Here is a 16,920-nt window from a genome sequence, read left to right on the forward strand (position 1 = left end):
TTTATTTGAGATGATTTTTAAACGAATTAAGAATCAAATTTCTTATTAGTCATCAAAATAAAATGCAACATGAGCTTAAATTAGATAAGAATTATTTCAATCGCATTCACTTTCAATACTAGCGGATATAGTTAACGTGTTCTAATAAGTAACACCATCTATATTTGAATTGCTCCAATTAAAAATCGACGCCTGACGACGCCCTGCGTCGCCTCACATCGGTACCGATTTCAATCAACTCAGCTGTTCGTCATCATACGTTGGTAAGAAAACCTCTCTTCGTTTAATCTATTAATAACCTTCAATTAGTATGAGTCCAAAGTTAAACAATAGCGTATTTTTCTACGATTTAGACAAAAAATTTCGGTAAATTTATTCTGAATGGTGGAAGATTTTAGAGGAAAGATAATGGAAGGATTTTTACGAGTTGATCCAACAGCGACCACCCTACCAGGTTCACCTACAAATTCATTTTTAACGGATGAAGTTGCTTCTACTTGTCCTTTATTAACACCTTCTCCACCCACAAATGATCTAATCAATCCTTTACCGGAAACCGATCAACCATCATTCGTTATTGGCGAAGAATTAGCTAATAAATTACAACATGTTAAAGGTAGGGTTGTTATAAATTAATTTTAAATAATTAGAAATTAAATTTTAGATGATGATAAAGCCGCCGATTCCGTATCATCAAGTTCTTCAGCTTTAGCTGAACCAGCATGTACAACACTATTGAATCATAAACATAACAATTATCACCATATCACTAAAGATGAAAATAGTGCTTGTGAAGTAAGATAAATTCAAATTTTTAAATCCAAATTTAACAAATTCTTTTAGGAAACAATTGGTAAAGTCCAACCCCTTCAATTAACATTTAAAAAACCACCACAAGATTATTTTTTTATGACCTGGAATTGGCCATTAATTCGTAAAATTTCTTTATGGCTTTTTCTTTCGGGTTTAGTCGCAATGTTGGGTTTAGTTATAGCAATGATTTCATCACTACCAAAAACTTGTAACCCACAAACCGAGTGGTACCAAGGAAGCGTTTTTTACGAAATATTTCCGGCGAGTTTTAAAGATTCCGACGGCGATGGAATCGGTGATTTTAAAGGGATCTCCTTGAAAGCGAGTTACTTAAAACAGTTGAATGTACGAGCCGTTCGTTTAAATTCAATTTTTAAAAGCGAAAATTATCCGGAAGATTACAAAAACTCGTCGAGCTTAATCGAATTAGCCCCCGAATTAGGAACGTTACAAGATTTTAAATTATTGGCGATCTCTTTACGTTTAAACAACATTTCTTTAATACTCGATTTACCACTTTGGCCCCACGTAAAAAAGCTACAATCATTTCCTGAAGAAATACAACCAGCGAACGAAACAGATCATAACGGACCTTCCATCGAATTTTTAAAAAGCGAAAACTTAATTTTATCGAATCAAAACGACGAAATCACTCAAGCGATTATTTATTGGATTCGACAAGGTGTTGATGGGTTTTATTTAAAAGATTTAGAACGTTACGTTCACGATGAACATTTTACGGCTTCTTTAAGGAGGTGGAAAACGATTTTAGGGGAGGGAAAACCGATTATTGTTGATTATAACGTTTTTAAATTAGCTCCAAGTAATCTTAAAAACGTTATTTTAAACAGCGTTGCTTTATTAGACGTTCAATTGCATGTTGAATTAGGGGTTGATGCATTATCGAAAGAAATCGCGTCTTTACTAAATGGTACTTTATTCTCAACGCAATGGGCGCCATGGATTCATTGGAACATGGGAAATGTGAATTCAATTCGTTTAGCGAATCGGCTAAATCATAGTAATGGGACTTTAGGCGCGAGTCTTCTCCAAATGATGTTACCTGGAACATCTTCGATTTTTTACGGCGATGAAATTGGGATTAAACAAATTTCCGATCCACATGGTGAAAGAAAAGATTTAGAAAATCTCCATCAATTAGCCGCGATGCTTTGGGAACACCCAGATGTTAAATTTACAAGGAAAGAAGTTCTTCCTTGGATGCACGGAGATCCCATTGAAGTGAATTTTCGCCAATTTGATTTAGTTACTAAAATGGTTCAATTAAGGGAGGATTCGCCTTCGATTTATATGAGAAGCGTTTTTAAAGACGGTGTTAGCAAACCGAACGCGGAAATTAAATACTTTCAAAACGATTTGGTGGTTATTCAAAGATGGTATCCGAGGAGAAAGAATTTCGTTGTTGTTAGTAATCTTGGAACTAATCATCGATCTGGGGATTTATCAAAGAGTTTGTATGGGGGCGAAATCGTTGTTGGGCCTTCAACCAATTCGAAAATTGAAAGCGTCTCGTTCAAATCGATTTCTTTATCGCCGGGGGAATCAGTTGTTGTTGTTTTAAATTAAAAGAGAATTTTTGTGAAATAAATATTGTAATAATCATAAAAATAAAATGATTTGAAATAAAATAATAAATAATATATTATTTTTTAATGTTTTGGAGTTCCTTTACACGCAGCTGGTTCACATTTATTTTGCGTCATCAATTTCACTCTTTGTTTTTTCAGTTCCGGGTCATCTCTCGGTTTAGGAACTTCGTTTAATGGTTCAGTTACCATGTGTTGATAAACAGGTATCTAAAAAATAAAAAAATTATAAAAAAAGAAATTATTACAAACAAATTTTACATATGAAAAAGTTGTATCCAATTCAAATTCATGTCTGTGCGTTTTTCTTTCTGGTAAATGATAAAAGTTGCCGAGAATTGGATCCTCTAATCTATGCCCGTAAATCCCTTTTGTGTAATCTTCAATATCGACAACTTTTTCTTGCATTTTAGCGAGTTGTTTGGCGGTTAATCTGTGTGGGATATCACCACCCATTAAAACCTTTTAATGAAATTATTATTAAAATTAATTTGTTATTTCGAACTTTGATTTACTTTAAACGTTGTCATGCTTTTTACTCTTGAAATATCTGGGGGAATTGTATATTCAAAATCATCACCTGGAGGAACTTCCGGATCTAATGGTTTCCATTTTTTAAAGGTGCCTAATGTGCCTAAATATCTGCCAGATAAAGTCCACAATCTTGCACTATAATCTGCACTGGCACTATAACAAAAAGAAATTTTTATAAATTGATTCTAAAAAAACCTAAAAAGATCGTTCGAGTAGTAAAGAAACCAATCTTCGAAGTAATCTCTCAACCCTAAAGCAACTCAATTCCTAATCTAGGTAACATAACTGCACAATAACTGAACTGTAAAATCATTCAATACTAATACAATTTAACTACTAAATTATCCAACACTATATCTCGCCACTCTGTAGCAACCCAAAAGAAGCCAATTAAATCCTGAAGCAACTCAAATAGAAATGAACGTAATGGCACTCAATCCCACTCCAAAGCAACTTTGCTAGAAAGTAACTAAATCGTGCGCTATGTAATTAAAACCCAGAAATTCTTAGATATCATTTAAATTCATGAATACACTTGGATATGGAACTTGGAAATTAATGGAACTCATTTCAATGGAGTTTCTTCTACATGACAGGAAATCCTTGTAAACTCCTAAGATGTGCAAAATCTAATTGCGTCTGGTATGAATCAAGGTCAACAAATTTAAGTAGTCCACAGATGAAGTCAGTGACTCAGCTAGAAAGTAACTCAGTCCATAAACAATCCACAAGCAGAGTATCTCAACTATAAGGTAGCCGATCCCTAAACTAACTTAACACGTTCGCTACCGCGCCTTCTGCAGCAGTTTTCCCGTGTACCATTCGTAGTTTCTTTGATTTCTAGATTCAGGTTTGTGTTACACAACTACACTGTAATTCGACCACAAAGAAGCCAACGAAACCCGATAGCAATTCAACCTTAAAAGCAATTAAAAATCAATTAACTCTACCCAAGTCCAAAAGAATTCAACAAAGTAGCCCAACCCCATAGCAACTCAGCCACAAAGAAAGACGTACACCAACTAATCCAAGAAAAGCTAGACTAAACCTCTGCATCGATGCTTTTTCGCTCTGCAAACTCAAATGCAAAAACTAGATAACTCTTGGCACTCGTTGGTGCCTTTGCCGAGACTCTTAAAGTTGGCTAATGCGGTTTCTAATGTTCATATAGGTTTGTGCAATATTTGCCGAATAGAAGCTCTACTAAGACTGGATACAACTTGAAGCTCACCAATAAAATTCTAAACTAGAACTTAAAACAAGCAACTAAAATCTAAAGTATACAGCTACAAAGTTAGTCAACCAATCCAATCCCAAAGCAACTCAACCATAAAACAACCCAACCCCGAAGTAACTAATCCTCAAATCAACTCAATCATAAAAGAACTCAGCCGAAATATAATCCAAATCAAAAGCTTCAACTCCAAATATTAGAATTTCAAGAAATTTACTGAAAATTTTCTAGAAATTTATGAATATGCTTCGCAAATTGTGCACTATGTAATTAAAACCCAGAAATCCTTAGATATCATTGAAATTCATGAATACACTTGGATATGGAACTTGGAAATTAATGGAACTCATTTCAATGGAGTTTCTTCTACATGACAGAAAATCCTTGTAAACTCCTAAGATGTGCAAAATCTAATTGCGTCTGATATGAATCAAGATCAATAAATTTCAGTAGTCCACTGATGAAGTCAATGACTCAGCTAGAAAGTAACTCAGTCCATAAAGAATCCACAAGCAGAGTATCATACAAACATACAAACGGGTTTTTACATTATTAATATTTGAGGTTTATCCATAAAAGCTAATGCAGAAACCAACATTCTATGTCCTCTGTAACTATTTAAAAGAGTAGCTTTTTCTTGACCCCTATTGGCTCGTTTAGCTTTTCCCTCCCGTTTATCTAGGTTCGTGCAACATTTGCCGAATAGAAGCTCAACTAAGACTGGATACAACTTGAAGCTCACCAATAAAATTCTAAACTAAAACCTAAAACAAGCAACTAAAATCTAAAGCATACAGCTACAAAGTTAGTCATGTCCAAAGCAAACCAATCCAATCCCAAAGCAACTCAACCACAAAACAACCCAACCCCGAAGTAACTAATCCTCAAATCAATTCAATCAGAAAAGAACTCAGCCAAAATATAATCCAAATCAAAAGCTTCAACTCCAAATATTGAAATTTCAAGAAATTTACTGGAAATCTTCTAGAAATTTATGAATATGCTTCGCAAATTGTGCGCTATGTAATTAAAACCCAGAAATCCTTAGATATCATTAAAATTCATGAATACACTTGGATATGGAACTTGGAAATTAATGGAACTCATTTCAATGGAGTTTCTTCTACATGACAGGAAATCCTTGTAAACTCCTAAGAGTTGCAAAATCTAATTGTGTCTGATATGAATCAAGATCAATAAATTTAAGTAGTCCACTGATGAAGTCAGTGACTCAGTTAGAAAGTAACTCAATCCATAAACAATCCACAAGCAGAGTATCTCAACTATAAGGTAGCAGATCCCTAAACTAACTTTTTCCCGTGTACCATTCGTAGTTTCTTTGATTTCTAGATTCAGGTTTGTGTTATTTACATGTTTGTTTATTGTATATGGCGTTTTTGTAAAAAAAGACTTGATCCAGTTTACTGGACTTTGAATTTCTAAGTTCTGTAACAGCGTTCTGCCACATCCGAATTTCTTCAAAGTCTCTACTTTTTTTTTTCTAAATACAACGTAATGTGCTATACAAACCAAAATGAATACTACGGCTACCCCAAAATATTACAAAACATAATTATTGTGCACTGTGCCAGATTCTGAAGCATGGATCTATGCATAAACCAGGGTTTTCTGGACATATCGGGCTGTTGTATCTGGATTTCTTGTAAACTCCACCTCTGCTACACTGGCGACACCTTTTCATCGCGGATTTGTCTTTCTGTATATCCATCATTGACCTGTAGCCACGAAAAACCTTTTAGTCCAGTAGACTGGACGCCGATAGCGAACGTGTTAATTACTAAATAATCCAGCACTATAGCACGCCAACCTACAGCAATCGAAAGCAACCCAAAGGAACTCAACCACAAATTGACTCAACCCAACTCCAAAACAACTCAACCAGAAAATAAGCCAACCCCAAAGCAACTTAACTACCAAGTAATTTAATTCTATAGCAACGAAACTACTCAACCCAACCTCAAAGCAACTAAAATCTAAAGTATACAGCTACAAAGTTATTCATCTCCGAAATAAACCAATCTATCTCTACAACAACTCAACTATAAATAGCCCATCTCCAAACCTAACCTATCAAATACCACATCAACTCTATCATAAAGCAACACAACCACAAAGCAACCATCTACGTAGCAGTTCCACCTCAAAGTCACTCAACCAATAAGTTATCCAACATCAAAGCTAGTCAATTTGCCCAGAAACCAACTCAATCAAATTGTCAGGTATCATTTTACTGGCAGAATTTTTTATTTGCTATATCTGGCAAAATTAAACCAATTTAACATTCAACATTTCACCATTATAACCAATTTTTAAAAAATAGTCATATTAATACATACAAATGAATTTTTACCTTATTAATATTTGAGGTTTATCCATAAAAGCTAATGCAGAAACCAACATCCTATGTCCTCTGTAACTATTTAAAAGAGTAGGTTTTTCTTGACCCCTATTGGCTCGTTTAGCTTTTCCCTCAAACAAATCCCTCCACATAAATGGAAATTTTACTCTATAAAGTGGCATGCATACTTTAACATCCTCCCCAGTACAATAATCTTTCATTAGCCAAGTTTTAATGTAACCACTTGTTGTGCCTAAACAAAATTTTCATTTAAATAATATAAAAAAATAAAAAATATTAATACCTGTAAATAAATATTCATCTTGTTCATCGGTACACATAGAAACAACATAATCTCCACCTTTATGTATAGCATAAAAAGCGGTGATAAATCCCCCGCTGTTATGATGAGACCAAACTTGAATTGCTCCGTTTTCTAAACTAACCAATAAGGTTCCTACATGGGGAAGCATTGGTCGTGAACTTAAAAAAGTCATAGCTCTTATTGCTAAACCTCTTATTGCTATTGTTGTTTTAGGCATGAGAACAACTGTTAATCTTCGAGCTTTTACACCTGGAATCTTTGATGTAGCCGTACTAACTGCCGCCGTTGGATGTTCCATCGTTTTCGCGGGTCCTTCTAAATGCACAACCAAAGGTTTTTTAGTATTAGCCTTTTTAAATTTTTTTGATTGTTTCTCTTTTGTGTAATGCAATTTAATTCTATGCGTAGGATCGGTAACGTTGTATCTCTTATATGCTTGTCCGGTTTCTAATTGCCACATAACCAATTCTCCAGTATAAGAACTGGTAACTAAAGTTTGAGGAATTCTTGCGGATGAACATAAAACGTCTTCAGTGTGATTCGTCTCCCAGCTTTTACTGAACGCTCCACCAGGTCCTGCGTGACCACCACTATCAGCGAATTCTGTTACGTGCCTATTCCAACCGATCGCTAAAATTCTTCCTTTAATCCAAACAACTCCGGTGACTTCGCAGTTATCTTCTATGCGCATATTTCGCATGCATGTTCCGGTATTGAAGTTCCATGTTTTTAAGGATCCATCATGGGCTCCTGTTAGAAGAAGCTGATAACCAGGGTCGAAAGTTGCTGCTGTTATTTCTACGGGGTGGACTTTGCCGTGTAAAGTTCTTATGTGAGCCTCTTTTACTACGGACATTCGCCTTCCTTTCCATGGATCCCAAACTATTATGAAACTGTCTAAACCGCATGTTACAATCACCTGATTGCAAAACAATAATTATTATTAATTAACACAAGGATTAAAATTTTACTTCAAATAATGGGTTGTATAATAAAACAGAAATAGCACTACAATGAGTATTCCCATCGGTGTGTTCACCACTTTGCGTTGGGCATAATGGCACAATAGCAACCATAACCATGCCGATTAAAAGTTGCCGAGTATCTGGGTTATACAAAACAGTTAAATCCGTGTGCTCCCCAAGTTCCGATGGCAAACCAGTGTAAGTTTGCAAACAACACTGCGCGGCAACATCCCATACTTTAATACATTTATCAGTAGAAATCGAACAAAGAATTTTTGCATCATCTTGAAACACAACGGAAACAACTCCGGAATGATGACCTTGGAAAATTACGCTGGGTCGTCTCGGCACAAAAATATTCCAAACTTTCACCAAACAATCCGGACTTCCGGTTGCCATGAGATGAATACCATCGGCGAAAGTAAAGCAATAAGCTCCTCTAGTCATTTTATAAATATAAATTCCTTTATTTTCGTTAAGATCGCGTAATTGCACTGAAACTTTTGGGCAAACAGCACAAGAAGCTATCATCGATAAACCCGGGTAATAAGAAACTTGTTGTACCCAATCTGAGTGGACGTTCTTGAACTCAACAAGTCGAAATCCCGGTACTACACCCTTCACTAAAGCATCATACCTTAAAATAAACAAAAAATAAACACTCGATTTTAATAAAAATTTTAATACAAACCTCGCCCTCATTAAAGGTTCACCCAATTTACTTTTAAACGGCCCCCTAGCGAGTGAATTAAACAAAATAACCTTTACATTTCCTCCCATATCGCCCAATAAAAGCATTGATTCCGATTCCGCATCTTTAGCAATAACATAATGCATTGTACAAACAGCGTAATCCAACGAACTAAAAATTACCCTAATATCGAATTTTCTAGCGGAAGTATCGTAAAATCGAATATCTCGTTCAGTACTTGATGTACAAACCGCACTAACATCCGGTAAACACACCAAATCGGTTACCCATGTAGTTGCAACCTTTAAATCTAAACATTTCGATTGCACGGATCTCTCTAAGCTAAAATCCAAAGACCAATAATTAATATCTCCGTCTCTGCTACAAGTTACGTAACTTCCATCGGAAAAATTAACACTTCTATCGGGTTTCATGTTGGGACTGAAAGTGATTCGATTTATCGGATGGCGATGATAACTTTTTAAGATTCTTGGTGGTTTCGAAATTGGGGGATCTAAATCTTGATATTCCGCAACGACGTCTTGATTTTTAAAATTGAGAATTAAATGAGATATAAACTCGTCCCAGGTAACTAAACCGTCTCGTTTTATATTGATTTTTCGAAAAACTACTTCGAACTTATCGGGGTCAAAATCCAATTTAGCAACATCGTGAAGCACTTGCTTCAACTGATTTATATCCAATTGTCCACTTTCTTCGCGTAAAAAGAATTTGTGAATTCGCACTAAATGATTCTCATCTAATAATTTATGCAAAGCGTTTTCGTTATCTCTTTTAGAGGAAGAACTATGTTCCATGTTTTAAAAATTGGCGCCTCTTGACGGCGCCAAACGTCAAAATCGATTGCGTTGCTATAAACACTAATGTATACAAACACGATATAATTTAGAGAGCAAAGAATAAATGGATCCTTTATTTAACGCTTTAAGCCAATTTCGGCGAAGAAACTATGATAAATGTGTTGATTTATGTACGGAAATGTTAGAAAAGCAACCGTTAGATCAAGCTGTTTGGTGTTTAAAAATGAGAGCTTTAACTCAAAGGATTTATGTGGATGATTTGGATGTTGAAGATATGGATTCTGATGTTTTTGAGGAAAGTGTTGTTGCTAGTGCACCAAGACCTGGAACATCAATAAAAAATGGGAATTTATCGAAAAATACATCAACGTAAAAATCCCCATTTTAATTTGATTATTTTATTAATATTTCTTTTTTATTAGAGCAAGACCAAAAACAACCACTGGTAGACCAATATCTGGTATGGTTCGACCAAACACACAAAATAGACCTGGTTCTGCTTTGGATCGATTAAAAACTGCAAGACCATTAACGAGTCAATCAGCAAGATCAATAAGATTAGGCACAGCAGTTATGCTTTCATCAAAAAGTGGCCCATTCATTCAAATTTCTCGATTAAATATAACGAAACACGCTAAAGATAAGAATTTATCAAAACCACTTTTCGAATATCTTTATTACCACGAAGGAAACGTTCAAGTTGCGATGGACTTAGCGGTACAAGCGACACAATTCTGCGAATTTAAAGATTGGTGGTGGAAAGTTCAATTAGCAAAATGTTATTGTAGCTTGAATTTGATTCGGGATGCCGAACAGCAACTTAGAAGTGCTTTAAAACAACATTATCATATAGAAACTTTTATACGTTTAACAAGAATTTATATCAGACTTGGTTCGTAGAAATTTTTTGTTTAACTTTTTTTTATTCATTGTCTTTTAGACCAACCATTATCTGCACAAGACGTTTGTAAATCCGGTTTAGAAATATTCCCAAATAACGTTTCGATCCTAACGGAAATCGCAAGACTTTATGAACTCCAAGGAGATATGCAAAGTTCAATCAAGTTTTATCGAAACATAGTTAGCGAAGATGCGATGAATGCTGAAGCTATAGCTTCGATTGGTGTTTATCATTTTTATAATAACCAACCTGAGTTTTCTTTAAGATATTATAGGTATTATTTTTGTTTGTGTATTACATTAATTTAACACATCATTTTTTTTAAGGCGGATTTTAGCGATGGGTGTTTATACAGCGGAACTTTTTAACAACTTGGGGCTGTGTTGTTTATATTCTCAAAACTTAGATTTGGTATTGGCATGTTTTCAAAGAGCTTTAGATATGGCTATTGATCCATTAATAAAAGCTGATGTATGGTATAATTTATCACACGTTGCAATTGTAAGCAAATAATTAGAAGGAAATGAGAGGGAAAATGAGCGTTTTTTGAATTGTGTTGGCAATCAGCATGTGTTTAAAATTGGGTATCAAAAACGGAAGAGGTGATAGCTGTTAGGCTAACTTTATTGAATAATAATATGATATCCCAAGGTCCGTTGAGTATTGGTTATAAGTAGGTGTGAGTACTGGCTGTACAAAGTTAAGGACCAAAGAATTATCGGGATAAGCAGCCGGTGTGGTAGGTGAGAGAATAAACCTCCTTTAATCATTGGTTATAAATAAGGTTATCCAACTCAAACATATTGACGTTGACTAGTGTTAGTCATCATGTTTGAACTCATTTTAATGTTTTGTTTTAATAAAGAATACATGATAAAAGAACACCATGAAGTTATCCATTTGTCTATTATATGATAACTAACTTCAGATTTAAAATTTCAACCTCAATTTTAACATATTTGTAATCTTTATTAAAAATCCTTTAAAATGAGTACAAACACGACATAGTTACCTTCAATATTAATAAAGTTATGGTCAACTTCCGGTTAGAAATGTTAACGTCAATTTTGACATATTTGTAATTGTCGTGAAAAATCCTTTAAAATGAGCCCAAACATGATACGTTTAATTCCAATATTAGTCGAAATATAAGCAACTTCCGGTTTGAAATGTCAATGTCATTTTGATGAATTCTTAAATTTTATAAAATCTCTTAAAATTTATCACAAAAACAAAAGTACAATAAAAAAAAATTAAAAATTAAGGTTGGTATTAATATTTAACAAATAAATTGCTATCTTCATTGTTGCTAACTTCGGATTTAACGTTTTTTATTCTAGCTTTTTTGTTTTTTGAGATAAGTGCGTCATCTTTGGACTCATTTTAAAGGTTTTTTAATGAAGATGACAAATATGTCAAAATTGACTTTGACGTTTCAAACCGGAAGTGATTGTATTTCCATTAATATTAAAGTTAAATATGTCGAGTTTGGACTCATTTTAAAGGATTTTTTATGAAGTTGATAAATATGTCAAAATTAAAAGTTGAAAGTTCGAACTTTTTGGTTTTTTGCGATAAATATGTCAAGTTTGGACTCATTTTAAAGGTTATTTTATGAACATTACGAATATAATAATAAAATTAAACTTGACTTTGACAACTGAAAGTTTTTATCACGACTAAACCTAATTACGACTAATTCTAGTTTTAATTGTTATTTAACCCTAAATTCTTGTACAGGGTGGTTCAAATTCGATGTCCGAATAGGCTAACTCGAAAACTATAAGAGTTAGAAAAAAAGTAGCTGACATGTCATGATCTCGTTTTTCGAGAAACTACTAATGCCGAAAACCTCATAGCGCTATCGTCTATTGTTTTTCCCCTAGAGGCCAAAATTGAAAATATCGTAAAACCAATAAGTGCAATTATCTTGGTTATTATTATAGGTGGAGTATTATAACTACGACATTATATGGATACTTTTTTACAGAGAATTTCATGACATAGTCAAAAAAAAATTTTCGGTTTTAGATTTTGAGATATAATGAGAATTTTGGTTTTTTTAAATGGAAACAACCACTGATTATTAGCTTATTAAATTCGTTATTTTTTTCTGATTACAAAAATATAGGGTTCGACAGGTCTATTTCTTATTGTTTTAGAATAAAACTAAAAATAAACTTTTTTTATAAAATTTACAGTTTCCTGTAAGTTACGGGGCGGTAGGTAAAATCTAAAAAGTTAACAATTAAATACGAAGATAACTTCTAGTATTTAAAAACAAATAATTTTTTAATATGTAACATTCTAACATGTCAAACTTTTCAAAATTTTCGTAATTGATCGTAAAAACAGGATTTTTAAAGTGACACTTCAGAAAATTTTCGAATACAAACAAATGTTGCTATGTTTATTTGAATTAAAAAAAAAACATATCAGCGCCATCTATCGATAATTTATTAAGTCATTTAAAAATAATATTAAATCGTAATAAAAAATGTGAAATAATGCAATCTATTCCAACTTTTGTGTAAAACATATATAAATTAAACAGTTCAACAAATATATTTGTTTCAAATATCAGAAATATGTTTTTTTAATTTTTAGTTATAATTTACAGGAAACTGTAAATTTAATTTCTTCGACGACACTAAAAGAAAAGTTTAAAAAAACGAAAATTGTGATAATATCTCAAAATCTAAACCCGACAAAATTTTTTTGACTACGTCATCAAATTCTCTGTAAAAAAGTGTCCATATAATGTTTTAGTTATAATACTCCACCTATAATAATAACCAAGATAATTACATTTGCGGGTTTTACGATATTTTCAATTTTGGCCTCTAGCGGAAAAACAAAAGACGATAGCGGTATGAGGTTTTCGGCATTAGCAGTTTCTCGAAAAACGAGATCATGACATGTAAGCTACTTTTCTTCTAACTCTTATAGTTTTCGAGTTAGCCTATTCGGACATCGAATTTGAACCACCCTGTACATTTTAATTGATCTAAAAAAAATTTTTTTTGATTTAATCCACTTACCTTGCTTATAATTTCATCCATTTACCCAATTTGAATTAAATACAACCTTTAAATCCAATTAATTATGTGTTTTTCATTAAAAAAACTTAAATTCAACGTCAATTTTGACAAGGAACTACAACATTTGATGATCTTAATCACCATGGTAACCGAGTCAAGTTGGATAACCTTAAAATAATAAAATTTTATACCGATTTTTTTATCAACTCTAGTCTAATTTTTATTAATTTTAAAACAATTCGAATTCTTTACGATTATCTGGCATTCATTAATATTTCGCTTGATATAAAAAGAGTTGGATAACCTTATACAGTATGTTTACTCAACGGACCTTGATGATATCCTAATACATGCACCCCCGAGTTAGGCAACCCAAAGTACACAACATTAGGTTGTGTTGTATATCAGTTAATGATGACATTATAAGATTTGTTACCGGAAATACTTTTCATATTTTTCCAAACTGCAGCATTTTCTGTATTATGCGTTATGGAAGACCTGAGTTACCTAAGGTACGTGGAATTAACGTTTTGCGTCCTTATCATCGCTCTACAATTACAGACATATTTGTGGGTGGATTGTGATGCAACAGGGATAATTAATGTTTGCCAATTAAAAAACATAGACATCTGAGGAGACACAATTAACAGCTCAAGTGCGTAGAATGAACTGGACCTTGCAGAGAGATGTGTCATTAACCTGTACTGTCTAGTAATCTTTGAATTATCTCTGCTGGAGCATCTTTAACTACTGATTAGCAGAGAGATAAATCGTCAGCACAATTATTTCGCGCTGCTGTAACAAATTAATGATAGCTAATCCAATAGCCAACATCATACTCAACATTCATAAATCATCAAAACCGTTTGGTTCTTAAATTAAACATTGTCCAAAATGCTCATTTTTACTCTTACAATTAGTGAATAGTAAACTCACTCTATTTAATTTTTTTTGTTTTAGTTTGCTGGTGATCTACAACTAGCTATATATTGTTTAAATTTATGTTTATCATGTAATCCCAATCATGGTACAGCATTCAATAATTTAGCTGTATTAAATTATAAACTAGGAAAAATGAATTTGGCAAAAACTCATTTAATAAGTGCAAAAAATTGCGAAGAGCATTTAGAAGAAGCTGAAACAAATATTAAACTTTTAAAAGAAAAATAAAATAACTCGTTTTTTTGTTGTACTTATGCTTTATTTTGACTGTGGCAGCACCATACACTTGTTTGAAGCGTTCCTATACGATTTTAATCATCTGACAGTATCAAAAAAATAAATAAAACATATTGTTATGTTCTAAAAAAAACAGTTGAGCAAGTGTATACAATTTAATGATAAGATGTAGTTTAACGTACTGGTAAAAATACTTCTTATCAAAAACGCTATGTACATGTACTTAAGGGGTAGAACAGAAATTGAAGTCGAGCAATCGAAAAATTGCTTTCATCATCGATTCTTTTTTCAGAACCGAAAAAATTATTATTTTTCGATTGCTCGAATGTCTATTTATTTAAGTAAAATAAAAAAAAGGGAGAAAGAAGCCTAAACATCTAAAATTTTTAAGTAAAAAAATAATATTGCATAGATGGCACCCTGAGTCAACGTCGTAGTTGGATCACTTTTACAAATTTTACTTCTTTATTTCTTAAATTAATACAGCTATTAATTTATCGTTTACAATAACAACATCAAATTGTTCATCATCAAACAGAAAATCGTAAGAAATAAACGCAATAAAAGATTGAAAAGTGTAAAAGTGGATTATTTCCAACAAATTAAACATATTAAAAGGAAAAAGTTCTATCATTGGAATGTAATAAAAATTTCTCTTATAATGTAATCTTCGTTAATACCTTTTTTATCATAATTTTTTTACGATTGGGAATGCATTTTGTGTTTTAACCTCGGATCGGTTAATACGTAATTATTCGGTGTGGCTCTGGGAATGTTTACTTTTTCCCTCGGTAATTCAGGTAGTTTATCCCCTGGATGTCGATGACTAACGGATGGAGCTTTTCTGGTCGGCTTATTAATTCTCGTACTGCTCAAACCGGAAACTGGATACTTGGCCTTCGTTGAACTTGACGGCATCCTCGGGGTTAATTCCGTATGATGTTTCGGCATTACAAAAGCTTTCGTTTGTTTAATCAACGACCTGTCGTTGCATAAAGCCGAAATAAGCGGCAAATCCATTTTTTTGCTTTTCTCGCGTAACGTGTGAATGTCCATAGCTTCCTTGGAATCAGTGCCATCTTTTAATTTAACGAGTAAATCGGGACGTTTTTCGGGTAATGGAGGAGGCGGTGGAGGGGGAGGTTGTCTTCTAAATTTTGGGGGTTGAGGTGTTTCTAATGAATTTAAAATGTTATCGTCGGATCGTGTTCTGGTGAATCTACTAGGTGGTCTGGGTGGTGGAGGTTCAAAACTTCCATTTGAAGAAATGCTGGGTGCTCCATAAACGGGAAGCTGTACGTATGTGTCGGAAAGGTTTTGAGATGATGCGTATTTTGGAAGATAAGGGGTTGATCTGTATAAAAGTGGGGGGGTGTGTGCTAAAGCAGCTAATAAAGAACCTTGCTTCGCTTCGAGGTATTCTTGTCGACTGATCGCCGGTTCTTTTAAAGGAAAAACTACGAAATCTACGTCACTATACATCTGTTGTTGGTATTGTTCGATTTGTGATTGCGATAACTGGCTGGTGTAAACGGTTGCCATCGGAGGTGGAGGAGGGGGTTGTCTCGGAGTTTGAGGAGGCGGTGGTAAGAAACTATAAGGAAAAATCAAACTACTAGATTTTGTTGTGTTTACGTCCAAATAATTACTTCCGTGATTCCGTGGGAGTTTTGGAGGAATTGGCGGCACCTGGGACTGATTCGGACTTGAGTAGCTTGGTGTAGAACTCACGACACAAGTGTGAGCTGTTAATATACTTGGCGGTCTTGTTGTTATAAACCTCGCCGCTGCTTCTTCCGACGGATATACCGGTGTCGGTACTGTCGTAATATTTTCCGGATACGGTGGTGGATCTTTCATACCAAAATCATGACTTGATGTTGCACTGTACGGTGGAGGTGGTGGTCGAACCCCTCTCGATTCGACACTATCAATTCGTTTCGGCGGTATAGGTGCGTAACCCAAATAAGTAGATGGAAGCGTAACATAATCTGAATCAGAATCTAAAGTGTTGCTTACGCTTTTACAGAGTGGATACCTTCCTACAATTAAATCGGATAATTCTTCGGCTGTTAGAAGAGACTGTTTATTATCGGTGGGATCGCTACCGTCGCCGTGAAAAGAACCGGAATTGCTAACGTTCGAATTGAGACGATCTCGAAAAGGACCGTCAACTTGATCAGGTGAAAATTCGCTAGGAATCGCGTATTGTTCGTTTAAAGACGTGGTATACTGCTCGCTTGATGTCAAAGTGTACACGCCGCTAGTGTGGCTGCTGGGGGCCGGGCCGGCTGTGTAATCAGGCTCGCGGATGTCATCCAGCTCGGTGCACGTTGCGTCGCTCACTGCTGAGTTTTGGGCTGTATGGGAATAGCCCAATTCAAGGCTGCTACTGGTTGAATGTCTCCGTTTTGGTTCTAAACACAAAATAATCAATAAAAAAAAATTAT

The 16,920-nt window shown here is 34.1% G+C and overlaps 4 protein-coding genes across 5 annotated transcripts in view; 2 read left to right on the forward strand and 2 right to left on the reverse strand.

Moving 5' to 3' along the window:
- Positions 1-189: 189 nt before the first annotated feature.
- LOC111427562 (amino acid transporter heavy chain SLC3A1-like) lies at positions 190-2,474 on the forward strand. Of its 2 annotated transcripts, XM_023062771.2 has the most exons (4): positions 190-263; positions 354-616; positions 665-795; positions 844-2,474. In XM_023062771.2, exons 2-4 carry the CDS (start codon positions 382-384, stop codon positions 2,398-2,400), a joined length of 1,923 nt encoding a protein of 640 aa, XP_022918539.2. In that variant the 5' UTR covers positions 190-263; positions 354-381; the 3' UTR covers positions 2,401-2,474. The 2 variants fall into 2 exon arrangements, with proteins under 2 accessions (XP_022918539.2, XP_022918538.2); XM_023062770.2 differs by lacking the exon at positions 190-263 and having other exon boundaries at positions 274-616.
- LOC111427563 (WD repeat-containing protein WDY) lies at positions 2,414-9,534 on the reverse strand. The gene is made up of 7 exons (XM_023062772.2): positions 8,529-9,534; positions 7,844-8,474; positions 6,852-7,791; positions 6,560-6,800; positions 2,936-3,107; positions 2,682-2,882; positions 2,414-2,630 (listed from the first exon to the last, which is right to left on the reverse strand). Exons 1-7 carry the CDS (start codon positions 9,344-9,346, stop codon positions 2,484-2,486), a joined length of 3,150 nt encoding a protein of 1,049 aa, XP_022918540.2. The 5' UTR covers positions 9,347-9,534; the 3' UTR covers positions 2,414-2,483.
- LOC111427566 (tetratricopeptide repeat protein 8) lies at positions 9,216-15,132 on the forward strand. Its single transcript, XM_023062774.2, has 5 exons — positions 9,216-9,718; positions 9,772-10,241; positions 10,290-10,524; positions 10,577-10,751; positions 14,252-15,132. The coding sequence occupies exons 1-5, from the start codon at positions 9,453-9,455 to the stop codon at positions 14,459-14,461; spliced, it is 1,356 nt and encodes a 451-aa protein (XP_022918542.1). The 5' UTR covers positions 9,216-9,452; the 3' UTR covers positions 14,462-15,132.
- LOC111427565 (FERM domain containing expanded) overlaps positions 14,473-16,920 on the reverse strand; it is a 28,541-nt gene continuing 26,093 nt past the window's right edge. The window contains exon 5 of the mRNA XM_023062773.2: positions 14,473-16,887. Coding sequence (XP_022918541.1) covers positions 15,170-16,887 — 1,718 coding nt within the window. The 3' untranslated portion in view covers positions 14,473-15,169. The remainder of the gene's footprint in view (positions 16,888-16,920) is intronic.

The sequence above is a fragment of the Onthophagus taurus genome, chromosome 2 (assembly GCF_036711975.1).
Source record: "Onthophagus taurus isolate NC chromosome 2, IU_Otau_3.0, whole genome shotgun sequence".
In the NCBI taxonomy this organism is placed as follows: domain Eukaryota; kingdom Metazoa; phylum Arthropoda; class Insecta; order Coleoptera; family Scarabaeidae; genus Onthophagus; species Onthophagus taurus.